The 17,645-nt window shown below is 42.3% G+C and overlaps 1 protein-coding gene and 11 non-coding genes across 12 annotated transcripts; 5 read left to right on the forward strand and 7 right to left on the reverse strand.

Annotated features, from left to right (window-relative positions):
• Positions 1-882: 882 nt before the first annotated feature.
• On the forward strand, positions 883-954 carry trnaq-cug (transfer RNA glutamine (anticodon CUG)). Its single transcript has one exon. It is a non-coding gene; the product is annotated as a tRNA-Gln (tRNA).
• Positions 955-1,243: 289 nt separating this feature from the next.
• On the reverse strand, positions 1,244-1,353 carry trnal-uaa (transfer RNA leucine (anticodon UAA)). Its single transcript has 2 exons — positions 1,316-1,353; positions 1,244-1,289 (listed from the first exon to the last, which is right to left on the reverse strand). It is a non-coding gene; the product is annotated as a tRNA-Leu (tRNA).
• Positions 1,354-2,502: 1,149 nt separating this feature from the next.
• trnaq-cug (transfer RNA glutamine (anticodon CUG)) lies at positions 2,503-2,574 on the forward strand. The gene has a single exon. It is a non-coding gene; the product is annotated as a tRNA-Gln (tRNA).
• A 288-nt stretch (positions 2,575-2,862) lies between these two features.
• On the reverse strand, positions 2,863-2,972 carry trnal-uaa (transfer RNA leucine (anticodon UAA)). The gene is made up of 2 exons: positions 2,935-2,972; positions 2,863-2,908 (listed from the first exon to the last, which is right to left on the reverse strand). It is a non-coding gene; the product is annotated as a tRNA-Leu (tRNA).
• A 31-nt stretch (positions 2,973-3,003) lies between these two features.
• On the reverse strand, positions 3,004-11,042 carry LOC129603985 (uncharacterized). The gene is made up of 2 exons (XM_055508161.1): positions 10,039-11,042; positions 3,004-5,828 (listed from the first exon to the last, which is right to left on the reverse strand). The coding sequence occupies exon 1, from the start codon at positions 10,810-10,812 to the stop codon at positions 10,045-10,047; it is 768 nt and encodes a 255-aa protein (XP_055364136.1). The 5' UTR covers positions 10,813-11,042; the 3' UTR covers positions 3,004-5,828; positions 10,039-10,044.
• trnal-uaa (transfer RNA leucine (anticodon UAA)) lies at positions 11,026-11,140 on the reverse strand. Its single transcript has 2 exons — positions 11,103-11,140; positions 11,026-11,076 (listed from the first exon to the last, which is right to left on the reverse strand). It is a non-coding gene; the product is annotated as a tRNA-Leu (tRNA).
• A 1,149-nt stretch (positions 11,141-12,289) lies between these two features.
• On the forward strand, positions 12,290-12,361 carry trnaq-cug (transfer RNA glutamine (anticodon CUG)). Its single transcript has one exon. It is a non-coding gene; the product is annotated as a tRNA-Gln (tRNA).
• A 288-nt stretch (positions 12,362-12,649) lies between these two features.
• On the reverse strand, positions 12,650-12,758 carry trnal-uaa (transfer RNA leucine (anticodon UAA)). The gene is made up of 2 exons: positions 12,721-12,758; positions 12,650-12,695 (listed from the first exon to the last, which is right to left on the reverse strand). It is a non-coding gene; the product is annotated as a tRNA-Leu (tRNA).
• Positions 12,759-13,908: 1,150 nt separating this feature from the next.
• Positions 13,909-13,980, forward strand: trnaq-cug (transfer RNA glutamine (anticodon CUG)). The gene has a single exon. It is a non-coding gene; the product is annotated as a tRNA-Gln (tRNA).
• A 288-nt stretch (positions 13,981-14,268) lies between these two features.
• Positions 14,269-14,378, reverse strand: trnal-uaa (transfer RNA leucine (anticodon UAA)). Its single transcript has 2 exons — positions 14,341-14,378; positions 14,269-14,314 (listed from the first exon to the last, which is right to left on the reverse strand). It is a non-coding gene; the product is annotated as a tRNA-Leu (tRNA).
• A 1,492-nt stretch (positions 14,379-15,870) lies between these two features.
• On the reverse strand, positions 15,871-15,981 carry trnal-uaa (transfer RNA leucine (anticodon UAA)). The gene is made up of 2 exons: positions 15,944-15,981; positions 15,871-15,916 (listed from the first exon to the last, which is right to left on the reverse strand). It is a non-coding gene; the product is annotated as a tRNA-Leu (tRNA).
• Positions 15,982-16,632: 651 nt separating this feature from the next.
• On the forward strand, positions 16,633-16,704 carry trnaq-cug (transfer RNA glutamine (anticodon CUG)). The gene has a single exon. It is a non-coding gene; the product is annotated as a tRNA-Gln (tRNA).
• The last annotated feature ends 941 nt before the right edge of the window (positions 16,705-17,645 follow it).

The following is a 17,645-nucleotide window of genomic DNA, read 5'->3' on the forward strand; positions in this document are numbered from 1 at the left end:
GTATGCTTTATGACCTTCAAATACTGCTTACTGAACCTCGCTGTTTTCCAAAAAATACAATTCTGCCTTACAAAGCTATAGAAAATACTCTGTGTCCAGTGTTGCACAGATAGGAAATTAGACACAAACAGAAAAACATGCATTTTACCTTCATACAAGCACACATCTATACTTCATGGTCCAAGGAAATGAATTAAATTCAATCTCAGGAATTTAAACCAGCACTTCCAAAAATAGGCCAGATCCTTGCTTTGAGGAAGGAGTCAGGCCTTGACTCTGCCGCCATACAGCACTCTGTCTTCGAGTACTTCCACTAAAATGAGGTTAAATGCTGTGGTAATTGTACAGAAGGCATGGCACAGTTGTGTGAGTATTGCATGTCTTGGTTCATTGGTGTAATGGTTAGCACTCAGGAATCTGAATCCAATGATCTGAGTTCAAATCTCAGTGGAACCTCTTCCATCCTTGTTTTTATCTTCAAAATCCTAAACCCACTTTCTATCTTGCCTGTATACTTTACGACCTTCAAATACTGTCTACGGAACCTACCTGTTTATCGAATATTGTAGTTCCACCTTACAAAGCTGTACAAAAAACATTATGTCCATTGCTGTCCACTTGGTTTTATATAGGGAATTGGACAAACAGAAATGAATTAAATTTAATCTCAGGATTTGGACCCACACCTCCAACAAGAGACCAGATATCAGTGTTTCGAAGACGAAGCCGGGCCTTTGAGTCTGCCTCCATACAGCACTCAGTCTGTTACTACTTCTACTAAAGTGAGGTTAAACAATGGTTTGTTTTTGCCAGCAGTAACATGTGGATTCTGTGGTGGTTGTATAGAAGGCATGGCACAGTTGTCTGCATTTTGTATGTCTTGGTTCCATGGTGTAATGGTTAGCACTCTGGACTCTGAATCCAGTGATCTGAGTTCAAATCTCAGTGGAACCTCTTGCTTGCTTGTTTTTATCTTCAAAATCCTAAACCCACTTTTTGTCTTGAATGTATGCTTTATGACCTTCAAATACTGTCCTACTGCACCTCCCTGTTTATCGAATTATGTAATTCCACCTTACAAAGCTTTTCAAAAAACATTTTCTCCACTGCTGTCCTCATGGTTTTATATAGGGAATAGGACAGAAACAGAAAAAGAGTATAAATCGCTTCTTATTTTCAAATTGACTGAGATACAAGCAAAGATATCAAAACCTCATGGTCAAAACACATGAACTAAAGGTTTGGTCAGGGGTGGGATTTGAACCCACGCCTCCAACAGGAGACCAGAAATCTTTATTTCGAAGAAGGGGGCAACCTTAAGTCTGGCGCCTTGGACCGCTCGGCCACCCTGACAGGCAAACTGCAATTTGAAATCAGTGTGTAGTTCTTTTAAAATGAAGTTAAATTATGTTTTGGTTTTGTTTGCAGTAACAATTTCAAATTTGTGGTCCGTTCACAGAAAGACATTGCACAAGTGCCTGCAAGGAATAGGTCTTAGTTCAATGGTGTACTGGTTAGCACTCTTGACTTTGAATCTAGTGATCCGACTCCAAATCTCGGTGGAACCTCTATTTTGCTGTTTGTTATGTTAAAAACAAATAAACCCACTTTGTGTCATGCCTGTATGCTTTATGACCTTTAAATACTGCTTACTGAACCTCGCTGTTTTCCAAAAAATACAATTCTGCCTTACAAAGCTATAGAAAATACTCTGTGTTCAGTGTTGCACAGATAGGAAATTAGACACAAACAGAAAAACATGCATTTTACCTTCATACAAGCACACATCTATACTTCATGGTCCAAGGAAATGAATTAAATTTAATCTCAGAATTTAAACCAGCACTTCCAAAAATAGGCCAGATCCTTGCTTTGAGGAAGGAGTCAGGCCTTGACTCTGCCGCCATACAGCACTCTGTCTTCGAGTACTTCCACTAAAATGAGGTTAAATGCTGTGATAATTGTACAGAAGGCATGGCACAGTTGTGTGAGTGTTGCATGTCTTGGTTCATTGGTGTAATGGTTAGCACTCAGGAATCTGAATCCAATGATCTGAGTTCAAATCTCAGTGGAACCTCTTCCATCCTTGTTTTTATCTTCAAAATCCTAAACCCACTTTCTATCTTGCCTGTATACTTTACGACCTTCAAATACTGTCTACGGAACCTACCTGTTTATCGAATATTGTAGTTCCACCTTACAATGCTGTACAAAAGCATTATGTCCATTGCTGTCCACTTGGTTTTATATAGGGAATTGGACAAACAGAAATGAATTAAATTTAATCTCAGGATTTGGACCCACACCTCCAACAAGAGACCAGATATCAGTGTTTCGAAGACGGAGCCGGGCCTTTGAGTCTGCCTCCATACAGCACTCAGTCTGTTACTACTTCTACTAAAGTGAGGTTAAACAATGGTTTGTTTTTGCCAGCAGTAACATGTGGATTCTGTGGTGGTTGTATAGAAGGCATGGCACAGTTGTGTGTATTTTACATGTCTTGGTTCCATGGTGTAATGGTTAGCACTCTGGACTCTGAATCCAGTGATCTGAGTTCAAATCTCAGTGGAACCTCTTGCTTGCTTGTTTTTATCTTCAAAATCCTAAACCCACTTTTTGTCTTGAATGTATGCTTTATGACCTTCAAATACTGTCTACTGCACCTCCCTGTTTATCGAATTATGTAATTCCACCTTACAAAGCTTTTCAAAAAACATTTTCTCCACTGCTGTCCACATGGTTTTATATAGGGAATAGGACAGAAACAGAAAAAGAGTATAAATCGCTTCTTATTTTCAAATTGACTGAGATACAAGCAAAGATATCGAAACCTCATGGTCAAAACACATGAACTAAAGGTTTGGTCAGGGGTGGGATTTGAACCCACGCCTCCAACAGGAGACCAGAAATCTTTATTTCGAAGAAGGGGGCAACCTTAAGTCTGGCGCCTTGGACCGCTCGGCCACCCTGACAGGCAAACCGCAATTTGAAATCAGTGTGTAGTTCTTTTTTTTTTTTTTTTTTTTTGTTTTTTTTTTTTTTTTTTTTTTTTTTGTTCTGTCCAGCAGTTAAGCAAGCAGCATATATTACGCTGAATGCCATATTGTGATGGACAGCTTTGCTTTAACAAGAAGAGTATATATAGAATATATATACTCTTCCTGATTTATGGTTTATTTAATGGTTTATTTAGCTAATCCAAAATGTGTGTGATGTTGCTGTGTTGGTGGACAGGTTAGGGATCTGCTTTAGGGTGTGTATGCGGGAGGGTGGGGGGGAGGGGGGGTAAGGGGTGCAACCAGCTGCTGAAACCAAGCAAATCTGTTAAGTAAACAATCGGAGCAAAAAAAAATAAAATAAATAAAATAAATAAGAAGCATGGATGTACCTTAGGCTAACACATTCATAACTAAACAATTTTTGTGCTGTGGTTTACCTTGGAGATTAATACTAATACCAATAATAGTGCTAAGGTATGTGCACATACTAATACAAACGTATACATACAATATACATACATATGTGCATTATTATACATATCCCATACTACTTAATAAAAGTCATGACATACAACACCACAAATTCCATATTCACACATTATTCATGTTGGTAGTGATAAGTATCAATAATACTTACAGTTGGATTTGGAAAGTGTCCCACTACAAGGTTAGTAAGGCTGTAGCTTAACATTATTCACCCAAAGGGTGAGGCAGACGTTGGTGCATGAACAATGCCACTTGTGGAAGCCAGGGTGATGTGAGGGGCTCCGCCACTACGCCCATCCAGCAAGCAGAGGAAGGAATCCTAGCAGCCAGGGAGCACACACACCTTCAGTTCCAGGAGGGCAGGTGTTGCGACCCAAGCCGCCCACACAGAGCCCCCCAGGCAGAGCTGCAGCAGCCACAGAGACAGCACCCGAGGCCAGAGTGGGCCACCGGGGGTCAACGCTGTCCGCCCCATGAGAACCAGGGGCAAACACTCCCCCCGGCGGAAGGGTCGGCCCGAAAGAGTAGAGCCCGAGGACCCACGGTCCGTAGGGAGCCCGCCAGAAGATGCCCCTGCGCCCAGAGTGGGGCCCGCCCCCAGTCCACCACCCCCACATGGGCGGAGCGGGGCCTACCCCATCGGCCCGACCTCATCCCCTGGCGCTACAGCGGCCTGCAGCACAAGGCCAGCAATTGGTGGGGTCAGCAGAAAAGAGACCACCCAGGCAGACGATCATCGTACCCCGGGCGAATAACCGGACCCCCCACACTTCAACCGCACCACACGCATACCAACTCACACAAACACAGATGCATACACCCACCCACATGTGCAACACACATCATCACATCAACACACACACACACCATAGACTCTCTCACAACAAACTAGTCAATCATACGTGAACCAATGCACTCTCAGATACATTCTCCCACCCACACCATTCGCTTGATCACATTCGTGGGGAGGGTAGGTCTCCGGCCTGCCGTCCATGTGGCCCCAGGCAGGGACCGCAGCTCCTCCCGAGCCCCGACCAACCCCCCCAACCCGGAGGAGGCAGAGGGCAGCAGAAAAAGGCACCCCAGAACCCTGCAACCCAGCTTGGACGTGAGTGTGTGGAACTAAAGTGCACTGAAGGTGGGTGACACCTCCAGGAGCACAACCGCTGGCTGACGGTGTGTCCCCCGGACAGTGCCCCCCCGCGCCCTAAATGTCTTTTTGCAGTTAAAACTGGGTGGTGATCTCTCCATCAGGGCCAGTGGCCGAGGCCACAACTGGCCTCAGCCCCAGGCCCCAGTGAAAGAGCCCACCCCCGGCCCTAAATGTATGTGTATGTAGCTAAGTATGAGGAACTTTGGGAGATACCCAATTCTCCGGGGGGTCCAGCAGACAGAGCCATCAATGGGAAGTCTACTGGCCCCCCCGGAAGGAGCCTCCAGATTCCTGGACAAGTGTGTATGACTAATGCAATTAAAACTGCAGAGCATCCCACTTGGAAGGGACGGAACCACTTCCCAGTAGCCCTGGTCCCTCCATCAGCAGGACGCCCCTTGCAGACCTAAGTGGATGAATGCGGAGAAATGTAGTTGGGAAGCAGAGCTCCAGGGTCCGCAGAGCCAGGTTCCCGACTGGCTCTGCTACCTATCCCACCACCCCCCACAACCCCCAGCCACGAAGGGACAGCCGAGACCCAGGGACCGCAGTACTACTGCCCAGGCGCCACACGCAGCACAGCCAGAGCCATCCTCACCCTTCTTTCACACTTACCCATTCTCTCGCTCAAGTATGCCCATGCTCGCCCCGTGTAGTGTGACACTCAAACCCACACACATACTCTGCGGTTGTGCATTGAGGGCCAGCTTCCGCCCAGGGCCCAATGAAGGTTCTAGCCTGAGTAGTCCGCCAACCCCCCCTGCAACAGGCCCGAGCAGTTACCAGAGGGCGTCGGACCGCTAGGGCAGGCAGCGCCCCACCCGAGCAGGGGCAGCGCCCCAGGGGAGAGACACCCCTCCGGGCACGGGCAGGCACCCCCAGAGGGAGTCCCCCGGACGCAGGTTACCCAGGTCTCCACCCCCAGGTCCGCCCCCGCACACCGGCAGGGAGGCCCGCCTCCGGCTCTCCGGAGACAGGCACACGCCAACCCTCAAAATGGTCCCACCCCGGCACAGGGCCGCCGGTCCCAGCAGCCACCACACCCCCGCCGCAGGGGACCCCTGCGGCCAGCCCTGAGTCCACCAACCCGTTGTCCCGGTTCTTTAGGCAGGCAGGCACCACCAACCACCAGTCACCCCCCCACCACTGTGCCAGACATGACGCAGCACCCGAGCCCCACGCATCCTTACCTGGAAATGGAATCAATCAGAGTATAGTTTTGGTCATTGATTTGATGAAGCAGACAATGTGTCTAAGGTGGTATAATCTAACAAGCTGTTCAGGTATTGAGTAATGCTTAATTTTTTTTTAGTTTTCCAGTTCATGAGGATGATTTTCTTTGCGACACAGAGGGCAGAAAGAAGTGTGTGTGATGAGTTTGTCTCTAGATCAAGCCCACTTAGATCTCCTAGAAGACAAAGTGCAGGGGCTGCTGGGATTGGACAGCTTAACTGGGTTGACAGGTGTTCACATACTCTTTGCCAAAATTGCTGCACAGGTGAGCATGACCAGAATGCATGTAGGAATCTATCTGCTGTGTTATCTGTACAGTGAGGGCAAATATTTGAGTTTGTGAGACCCATTTGGAACATCCTTTGTCCTGTATAGTGAGTTCTATGAAGAATTTTGTATTGTATTAGTTGTAAATTTGTATTTTTTGTCATTCTGAATGAATTAGAACATATGTTATTCCAGAACGTGTAATTAGTGGTGATATTGAGATCAGCTTCCCATTTAGAGATCGGAAGGCTCACTGTCTGGTCTACATTGGAAATTAAGATATAGATTTTGGATACTGTCCTTTTCCCTGATATATCAATAAATCGCTCTATTACTGGTGGTGGTTGCATGTGGATGGCAGTATTCTTACTTTTTGCATTAAGTATTGACTTTAGTTGTTGGTATTCTAAGAAATTGGCACTAGTGATTTCATAGTGAGACACTAGTTCTTCAAAAGAGGTAAACTTGTCTCTTGTGAAAACATGTTTCAGATGTGTTATCCCTTTGATATGCCAAGTTGGAAAGTGTATTGCCTTTTTGTTTTGTATGATGTCTGGATTGTTCCAGAGAGGTGTGTTTTGGCAAAGAGTAAGCGAAGACCCATTAATTTTAAGAAACTCCCACCAGGCTTGCAGAGATGCTTTTATGCTAATGTTCTGGTAACAACTATGATGTTTGATTTTGGTGCTGATAAAGGGCAGATCTGCAACTTTAATATTTCCACAAAATGTTTGTTCAATGTCTATCCAGGAGGAGTCTGCTGGCATGGGTTTTATCCATTTGTGGACATGGTTCAGTCTATTGGCAAGAAAATAGTGGTGGAAGTTAGGTAGTTCTAGGCCGCCGCAGCGTCTGGATTTTTGAAGAGTTTTTAAACTAATTCGTGGTGGCTTGGTTTTCCACAAAAACTGTGAGATGTAGGAGTCTAATGTCTTAAACCACGCCTGGGCTGGCTGAGTTGGAATCATTGAAAATATGTAATTAATTTTTGGCAGGATCATCATTTTTATGGTGGCAATTCTTCCCATAAGTGAAATGGGTAAGGACTGCCATCTTTTGAGGTTGGCTTCTATTTGTTTTAATAGTGGATTGTAGTTTAGATCAATAAGCTCTGATAGCCTAGACGACAATTCAATGCCCAAGTATTTAATGTTTCCTGAATGGAGTGTGGTAGAGGAGATGTTAGTCACCTTAAGGTTAAGTGGTAGCACTATAGATTTGGTCCAGTTAATAGAGTACTCTGAAAGTCCTGAGAATTCATCTATGAGGCTGATAGTTGTAGGAAGAGACGTCTGTGGCTCAAGGAGAAACAGTAACACATCGTCAGCATATAAACTTATTTTATGATTTACTGATTTGGTCGATATTCCAGTAATTCCTTCGTGCTGTCTTATTGCTGCGGCTAGAGGTTCAATAAATATTGCAAATAGTGATGGGGACAGTGGGCAGCCCTGTCTTGTCCCTCTATGCAGATTAAACCTTGGTGAGATCTGGTTGTTTGTTCTGACTGCAGCGTTTGCTGAGTTGTATAATATTTGGATCCAGTCTATGAATGTTTCCCCAATGCCGAATTTGTGCAGAGTGGCTAAAAGAAATTTCCAGTTTACTCTATCGAAAGCTTTTTCTGCATCTAAGGAGACGATGGCTGTCTCTAGTTTATGGATGGTGACATAATCAATTAAATTAATTAGTCTGTTCATATTGTTTGTTGACTGTCTACCTTTAATGAAGCCTGTTTGATCAGAGTGAATTATATATGGAGTGATTTTTTCTAGTCTTCTAGCAAGTGCTTTACACACTATTTTTAGATCTACATTTATTAGTGAAATTGGTCTATAACTCGATGGGAGTGTAGGGTCTTTCCCTGGTTTTTGGAGCAGGCTTATGAAGGCAGAATTCATATTTGTGGGTAATGAATGTTGTTGTTTAATTTCAGCTAACATTTTGTAAAAGCTGGGTGCCAGCATGGACCAGAACTCTTTATATAATTCAGTTGGGAATCCATCTGGTCCTGGAGCTTTTTTATTGGGCATCTCCTGCAGAGCTTCATGTAGTTCTGCCAAAGATAACAATGAGTCTAGAGTTGTAGATTGTTCTTCATTTAGCTTTGGCAGTTCTAGTTTATTCAGAAACGCCTCTATGGCTGAGGTGGGTGGATCTATTTGGGACGTATATAACTCTTGGTAAAAGTTTTTAAAGGTATCATTTATTTCATGGGGATCACGAGTAATGTTGCCTTCCTTATTAGTTATTGAATGGATGATTTGTTTCTCTTTATTATTTTTTAATTGGTTAGCTAGAAATTTACCACATTTATTAGCATGGTCAAAATTCTCCCAGCGTAATTGGTCTATCTGAAACTGAGTTTTGCAATCAATTATATTATTTAATTTCAGCTTTAGATTCTTTAGGTCTTCTAGGACATCATTGGTTGGAGAGGCTGCATATTTAATCTCTAGAGTTTTAATTTTTTGCTCTAATTCTAATTCAAGTAACATGTCCTTTTTTTTCTTGTGTGATGAATATGAAATAATTCTACCGCGCATAACTGCCTTCCCAGTCTCCCAAAGAACACAGGGTGAGATTTCCGGTGTATCGTTGATTTCTATAAAGGTTTTCCATTCTCTCCTGACATAACTGATGAAGTCTTGATCATTGAGTAATGATGTATTAAACCTCCAATTCCTGGTTGATGGTGTGGCTGTCTTAATCATCGAAATGGATATTGGTGCATGATCACTGATTGTGATAGAGTGAATATTGGTGTCAGAGACATCTTGTAAGACTGAGTTATTTACTAAAATATAATCTATACGGGAGTGAGAGTGGTGAACTGGCGAGAAAAAGGTATATTCCCTGGATGTAGGATGAAGAGAACGCCATGTGTCACAGAGACCAAAGTCATCCATGTACTGTTTTAAGGTCTGTACTGATTGCCAGTTCCTGTTGCTCACAGCTTTGCTTAGCCTGTCCAACTCTGGGTTAAATACTAAATTAAAGTCCCCTCCTACTATAAGTTTGGAACCAGAGTGAGCAGACAGTGGTGTGAAGAAGCTGTGAAAGAAAGAGGGGTCGTCAGCATTAGGGCCATACACATTAGCTATGCAATATTCAATGTTTCCTATCAAGATATTAATGATTATATATCTCCCTTCTGGATCTACAATGGTATCGTTATGCGTAAAGTTAATCTTTTTATTTATCAGGATGGCGACCCCTCTTTGTTTAGAATTGTAACCGGCTAAGTAAGCATGTGGGAACTCTGCTGATGCCAGAGTGTAATTTATAATTTTTGGAATATGAGTTTCCTGTAGTAAAACAATGTCTGCTTGTAGGGTTTTCAAATGGTTAAATATTTTAAATCGTTTCTCCTTCTTATTGATTCCACGTACATTCCAAGTGACAATCTTCAGTGGTGTCATATCTTACCTGACTGCTGTGGATCACTAGTCTTGTGTGTATGTAGTGTGACAAGGTTAGCCACACACCTAAAGTCTAAGTACCTGTGTATTCTGAGTTGTGTGTTATCTATGTATGTGCACGTGATTCCCCTGTGCAGTAGATGTTTGTGTGTGGCTGCTGGAGGGCTACATAGCTGGCTGACTACGTGGGAGAAGAATCGAGGAAAGAAGGATGTACACAGTGTGGAGTGAAAGTAGGTGAAGGAAAAAGAGTAAAGGGAAGGAAAATTAAAGTGAAAGGAAAGTGGGTGATTACGTATGGTGAGCGCTTTGCAAAGTGAGTGAGTGAGTGACATTAGAATGACAATAAACATTTATATGAAACATCTGCGAGAGAACGAGTTTGAATACTGGATGTAAAGTTATAACACATAGTTGCATTACATCTATTGTTTTTTTTTTAACAAACCTTATACATTAAACCATTGTTTTTACATACCACCTGCTAGTAGAGCCACGGAGTTGCTTCCCGGTCCCGGTAGAGCTCTCCGTTGACGTACAGTTTGTCGACGCTGATGACAGCCCTGCAGCCTTCTGCCATGAACCTCTTACGGATGGGGAACAGTCGGCGGCGGCGGTCGAGGATCTCCTTGGGGAACTGGTCGTTGACGCTGTAGTCGGTTCCCTTCAGCTGTCTGCCCCGGCTCTTAACCAGTTCCTTCTGCTTAAAGTCATGAAACTTGGCAACGATGGGTCGGGGACGCTGGCCATCCGGTCGTCTTCCTCCTAGTCTATGCGAACGGTGGAACGCCATCTTGTCGACAACTTCCGCTGGGATCTTCATCTGTTGTTTAATGAAGTTTTTAATTGTGGTTTCCGTGTTTTCCTCCGCCTGTTCTGGAATCCCCGAGAACACCAGGTTGTCCCTCATGCTGCGGGCCTGCAGATCGATGATACCTTCTTTTATTTTTTTATTTTCGGCCGCTAGCTGAGCCACATCCTCCGTCAGGGACTGCACCGTTCCTTTCAGGGCCTCGTTCTCGGTGGCGAGAGAAATCACCTGCTGCTGGCTAAATTCCAGGGAGTCGCGGAGGGCCATAAACTCTTTGTGGAGGAGTTCCACTAGCGCCAGACGTGCGTCGAAACTTGTTATTTTTTTTTCGATGGACTCCAGGATGTCCGTGATGTTTTTGTCCGCCGAGCTAGCTCCAGGTGACTCAGGTGAGTCAGACGGACGGGAACGCTTGTTTGGAGCCGTCTCCTTTTTCCCCATTACCAGACGCTCGAAGCACTCGTCGATGTACTCGAAACTTTCTTCGGTGTTATCCAGAATGGTAGGGTGGTTGATTATTTTCCGAAAAATAAGGTAGTTATTTATTTAAATTGGCGGATAGTTTGTCGCGCTGTTGTTTACTACCGGTGTCGCGCCGCCTTGTTGAATTTCTCGTGCTGTTCTCGCAGAGTCTCGCGTTCTCTCACAGCATCGCGTCCCCCCAGGGGTGGGATTTGAACCCACGCCTCCAACAGGAGACCAGAAATCTTTATTTCGAAGAAGGGGGCAACCTTAAGTCTGGCGCCTTGGACCGCTCGGCCACCCTGACAGGCAAACTGCAATTTGAAATCAGTGTGTAGTTCTTTTAAAATGAAGTTAAACTATGTTTTGGTTTTGTTTGCAGTAACAATTTCAAATTTGTAGTCAGTTCACAGAAAGACATTGCACAAGTGCCTGCAAGGAATAGGTCTTAGTTCAATGGTGCACTGGTTAGCACTCTTGACTTTGAATCTAGTGATCCGACTCCAAATCTCGGTGGAACCTCTATTTTGCTGTTTGTTATGTTAAAAACAAATAAACCCACTTTGTGTCATGCCTGTATGCTTTATGACCTTTAAATACTGCTTACTGAACCTCGCTGTTTTCCAAAAACTAAAATTCTACCTTACAAAGCTATAGAAAATACTCTGTGTCCAGTGTTGCACAGATAGGAAATTAGACACAAACAGAAAAACATGCATTTTACCTTCATACAAGCACACATCTATACTTCATGGTCCAAGGAAATGAATTAAATTCAATTTCAGGATTTAAACCAGCACTTCCAAAAATAGGCCAGATCCTTGCTTTGAGGAAGGAGTCAGGCCTTGACTCTGCCGCCATACAGCACTCTGTCTTCGAGTACTTCCACTAAAATGAGGTTAAATGCTGTGATAATTGTACAGAAGGCATGGCACAGTTGTGTGAGTGTTGCATGTCTTGGTTCATTGGTGTAATGGTTAGCACTCAGGAATCTGAATCCAATGATCTGAGTTCAAATCTCAGTGGAACCTCTTCCATCCTTGTTTTTATCTTCAAAATCCTAAACCCACTTTCTATCTTGCCTGTATACTTTACGACCTTCAAATACTGTCTACGGAACCTACCTGTTTATCGAATATTGTAGTTCCACTTTACAATGCTGTACAAAAGCATTATGTCCATTGCTGTCCACTTGGTTTTATATAGGGAATTGGACAAACAGAAATGAATTAAATTTAATCTCAGGATTTGGACCCACACCTCCAACAAGAGACCAGATATCAGTGTTTCGAAGACGAAGCCGGGCCTTTGAGTCTGCCTCCATACAGCACTCAGTCTGTTACTACTTCTACTAAAGTGAGGTTAAACAATGGTTTGTTTTTGCCAGCAGTAACATGTGGATTCTGTGGTGGTTGGATAGAAGGCATGGCACAGTTGTCTGCATTTTGTATGTTTTGGTTCCATGGTGTAATGGTTAGCACTCTGGACTCTGAATCCAGTGATCTGAGTTCAAATCTCAGTGGAACCTCTTGCTTGCTTGTTTTTATCTTCAAAATCCTAAACCCACTTTTTGTCTTGAATGTATGCTTTATGACCTTCAAATACTGCCTACTGCACCTCCCTGTTTATCGAATTATGTAATTCCACCTTACAAAGCTTTTCAAAAAACATTTTCTCCACTGCTGTCCTCATGGTTTTATATAGGGAATAGGACAGAAACAGAAAAAGAGTATAAATTGCTTCTTATTTTCAAATTGACTGAGATACAAGCAAAGATATCAAAACCTCATGGTCAAAACACATGAACTAAAGGTTTGGTCAGGGGTGGGATTTGAACCCACACCTCCAACAGGAGACCAGAAATCTTTATTTCGAAGAAGGGGGCAAATTAAGTCTGGCGCCTTGGACCGCTCGGCCACCCTGACAGGCAAACTACAATTTGAAATCAGTGTGTAGTTCTTTTAAAATGAAGTTAAATTATGTTTTGGTTTTGTTTGCAGTAACAATTTCAAATTTGTGGTCCGTTCACAGAAAGACATTGCACAAGTGCCTGCAACGAATAGGTCTTAGTTCAATGGTGTACTGGTTAGCACTCTTGACTTTGAATCTAGTGATCCGACTCCAAATCTCGGTGGAACCTCTATTTTGCTGTTTGTTATGTTAAAAACAAATAAACCCACTTTGTGTCATGCCTGTATGCTTTATGACCTTTAAATACTGCTTACTGAACCTCGCTGTTTTCCAAAAAATACAATTCTGCCTTACAAAGCTATAGAAAATACTCTGTGTTCAGTGTTGCACAGATAGGAAATTAGACACAAACAGAAAAACATGCATTTTACCTTCATACAAGCACACATCTATACTTCATGGTCCAAGGAAATGAATTAAATTTAATCTCAGAATTTAAACCAGCACTTCCAAAAATAGGCCAGATCCTTGCTTTGAGGAAGGAGTCAGGCCTTGACTCTGCCGCCATACAGCACTCTGTCTTCGAGTACTTCCACTAAAATGAGGTTAAATGCTGTGATAATTGTACAGAAGGCATGGCACAGTTGTGTGAGTGTTGCATGTCTTGGTTCATTGGTGTAATGGTTACCACTCAGGAATCTGAATCCAATGATCTGAGTTCAAATCTCAGTGGAAGTTCTTCCATCCTTCTTTTTCTCTTCAAAATCCTAAACCCACTTTCTATCTTGCCTGTATACTTTACGACCTTCAAATACTGTCTACGGAACCTACCTGTTTATCGAATATTGTAGTTCTACCTTACAAAGCTGTACAAAAAACATTATGTCCATTGCTGTTCTCTTGGTTTTATATAGGGAATTGGACAAACAGAAATGAATTAAATTTAATCTCAGGATTTGGACCCACACCTCCAACAAGAGACCAGATATCAGTGTTTCGAAGACGAAGCCGGGCCTTTGAGTCTGCCTCCATACAGCACTCAGTCTGTTACTGCTTCTACTAAAGTGAGGTTAAACAATGGTTTGATTTTGCCAGCAGTAACATGTGGATTCTGTGGTGGCTGTATAGAAGGCATGGCACAGTTGTCTGCATTTTGTATGTTTTGGTTCCATGGTGTAATGGTTAGCACTCTGGACTCTGAATCCAGTGATCTGAGTTCAAGTCTCAGTGGAACCTCTTGCTTGCTTGTTTTTATCTTCAAAATCCTAAACCCACTTTTTGTCTTGAATGTATGCTTTATGACCTTCAAATACTGTCTACTGCACCTCCCTGTTTATCGAATTATGTAATTCCACCTTACAAAGCTTTTCAAAAAACATTTTCTCCACTGCTGTCCTCATGGTTTTATATAGGGAATAGGACAGAAACAGAAAAAGAGTATAAATCGCTTCTTATTTTCAAATTGACTGAGATACAAGCAAAGATATCGAAACCTCATGGTCAAAACACATGAACTAAAGGTACTGTCAGGGGTGGGATTTGAACCCACGTCTCCAACAGGAGACCAGAAATCTTTATTTTGAAATTGGGGGCAACCTTAAGTCTGGCGCCTTGGACCGCTCAGCCACCCTGACAGACAAACTGCAATTTGAAATCAGTGTGTAGTTCTTTTAAAATGAAGTTAAATTATGTTTTGGTTTTGTTTGCAGTAACAATTTCAAATTTGTGGCCTGTTCACAGAAAGACATTGCACAAGTGCCTGCAAGGAATAGGTCTTAGTCTAATGGTGTACTGGTTAGCACTCTTGACTTTGAATCTAGTGATCCGACTCCAAATCTCGGTGGAACCTCTATTTTGCTGGTTGTTATGTTAAAAACAAATAAACCCACTTTGTGTCATGCCTGTTTGCTTTTTGACCTTCAAATACTGCTTACTGAACCTCGCTGTTTTCCAAATAATACAATTCTGCCTTACAAAGCTATAGAAAATACTCTGTGTTCAGTGTTGCACAGATAGGAAATTAGACACAAACAGAAAAACATGCATTTTACCTTCATACAAGCACACATCTATACTTCATGGTCCAAGGAAATGAATTAAATTTAATCTCAGAATTTAAACCAGCACTTCCAAAAATAGGCCAGATCCTTGCTTTGAGGAAGGAGTCAGGCCTTGACTCTGCCGCCATACAGCACTCTGTCTTCGAGTACTTCCACTAAAATGAGGTTAAATGCTGTGGTAATTGTACAGAAGGCATGGCACAGTTGTGTGAGTGTTGCATGTCTTGGTTCATTGGTGTAATGGTTATCACTCAGGACTCTGAATCCAATGATCTGAGTTCAAATCTCAGTGGAACCTCTTCCATCCTTGTTTTTATCTTCAAAATCCTAAACCCACTTTCTATCTTGCCTGTATACTTTACGACCTTCAAATACTGTCTACGGAACCTACCTGTTTATCGAATATTGTAGTTCCACCTTACAAAGCTGTACAAAAAACATTATGTCCATTGCTGTCCACTTGGTTTTATATAGATGAATTAAATTTAATCTCAGGATTTGGACCCACACCTTCAACAAGAGACCAGATATCAGTGTTTCGAAGACAGAGCCGGGCCTTTGAGTCTGCCTCCATACAGCACTCAGTCTGTTACTACTTCTATTAAAGTGAGGTTAAACAATGGTTTGTTTTTGCCAGCAGTAACATGTGGATTCTGTGGTGGTTGTATAGAAGGCATGGCACAGTTGTCTATGTTTTCTATGTCTTGGTTCCATGGTGTAATGGTTAGCACTCTGCACTCTAAATCCAGGGGTCTGAGTTCAAATCTCAGTAGAACCTCTTGCTTGCTTGTTTTTATCTTCAAAATCCTAAACCCACTTTCTGTCTTGAATGTATACTTTATGACCTTCAAATACTATCTACTGCACCTCCCTGTTTATCGAATTTTGTAATTCCACCTAACAAAGCTTTTCAAAAAACATTTTCTCCACTGCTGTCCACATGGTTTTATATAGGGAATATGACAGAAACCGAAAAAGAGTATAAATCGCTTCTTATTTTCAAATTGACTGAGATACAAGCAAAGATATCAAAACCTCATGGTCAAAACACATGAACTAAAGGTACTGTCAGGGGTGGGATTTGAACCCACGCCTCCAACAGGAGACCAGAAATCTCTATTTTGAAGAAGAGGAGCAGCCTTAAGTCTGGCGCCTTGGACAGCTGGGCCACCCTGACAGGCAAACTGGAATTTGAAATCAGTGTGTAGTTCTTTTAAAAGTAAGTAAAATCATGTTTTGGTTTTGTTTGCAGTGACAATTTCAAATTTGTGGTCCGTTCACAGAAAGACATTGCACAAGTGCCTGCAAGGAATAGGTCTTAGTTCAATGGTGTACTGGTTAGCACTCTTGACTTTGAATCTAGTGATCCGACTCGAAATCTCGGTGGAACCTCTATTTTGCTGTTTGTTATGTTAAAAACAAATAAACCCACTTTGTGTCATGCCTGTATGCTTTATGACCTTCAAATACTGCTTACTGAACCTCGCTGTTTTCCAAATAATACAATTCTGCCTTACAAAGCTATAGAAAATACTCTGTGTCCAGTGTTGCACAGATAGGAAATTAGACACAAACAGAAAAACATGCATTTTACCTTCATACAAGCACACATCTATACTTCATGGTCCAAGGAAATGAATTAAATTCAATCTCAGGATTTAAACCAGCACTTCCAAAATAGGCCAGATCCTTGCTTTGAGGAAGGAGTCAAGCCTTGACTCTGCCGCCATACAGCACTCTGTCTTCGAGTACTTCCACAAAAATAAGATTAAATGCTGTGGTGATTGTACAGAAGGCATGGCACAGTTGTCTGCACCTTGTATGTTTTGGTTCCATGGTGTAGTGGTTAGCACTATGGACTCTGAATCCAGGGATCTGAGTTCAAATCTCAGTGGAACCTCTTGCTTGCTTGTTTTTATCTTCAAAATCCTAAACCCACTTTCTGTCTTGAATGTATACTTTATGACCTTCAAATACTATCTACTGCACCTCCCTGTTTATCGAATTATGTAATTCCACCTTACAAAGCTTTTCAAAAAACATTTTCTCCACTGCTGTCCACATGGTTTTATATAGGGAATATGACAGAAACCGAAAAAGAGTATAAATCGCTTCTTATTTTCAAATTGACTGAGATACAAGCAAAGATATCAAAACCTCATGGTCAAAACACATGAACAAAAGGTACTGTGAGGAGTGGTATTTAAACCCACGCCTCCAACAGGAGACCAGAAATATAAGTCTGGCGCCTTGGACCGCGAGGCCACCCTGACAGGCCAACTGCAGTTTTGAAATCAGTGTAAAGCAGTTCTTTTAAAATAAAGTAAATTATTTTTACTTTTTATGAAAGTCTCTTTTTTCTTTTTCTTCTCCTCTTCCTCTAAAACTATTGTTTCATTCGGCCTTTCATCTCTTAGTTAAATCTGTCATCAATCTAAAATTGATGTGTTTTAAATTTGATCGCATAATGTTTTCAGCAACAACAATAGACAAACCAACAGTTCTTGTTGGTGTTTTATTTGAGTCTGAGTCATAATTGACCTCACTCACTGTCTCTGGCTGTTTATATATACACCATAGGAAAAAACTCAATCAGAGGGAAACATAAACATTTAACCTTTGACATTGAGCTGCACAGTTTTGCATCTCCAGATGCTGCTGCACCAGATTTCACATTGGTATCTTCCTGTGTCTCTAACTGTTGGATTCTTAAGAGTCAGACCAATGTCTCCGGTTTCCAGTAGGTTTTCCTTCAACTCTGTTCGGTCTCTGTAAAAGCGATCCTGTCCTCCAAGTTGGTCTGAACTGTTCTTATATTTGTGAACCTCCATGTAGTCAGGT

The sequence above is a fragment of the Betta splendens genome, chromosome 4 (genome assembly GCF_900634795.4).
Source record: "Betta splendens chromosome 4, fBetSpl5.4, whole genome shotgun sequence".
NCBI lineage: Eukaryota > Metazoa > Chordata > Actinopteri > Anabantiformes > Osphronemidae > Betta > Betta splendens.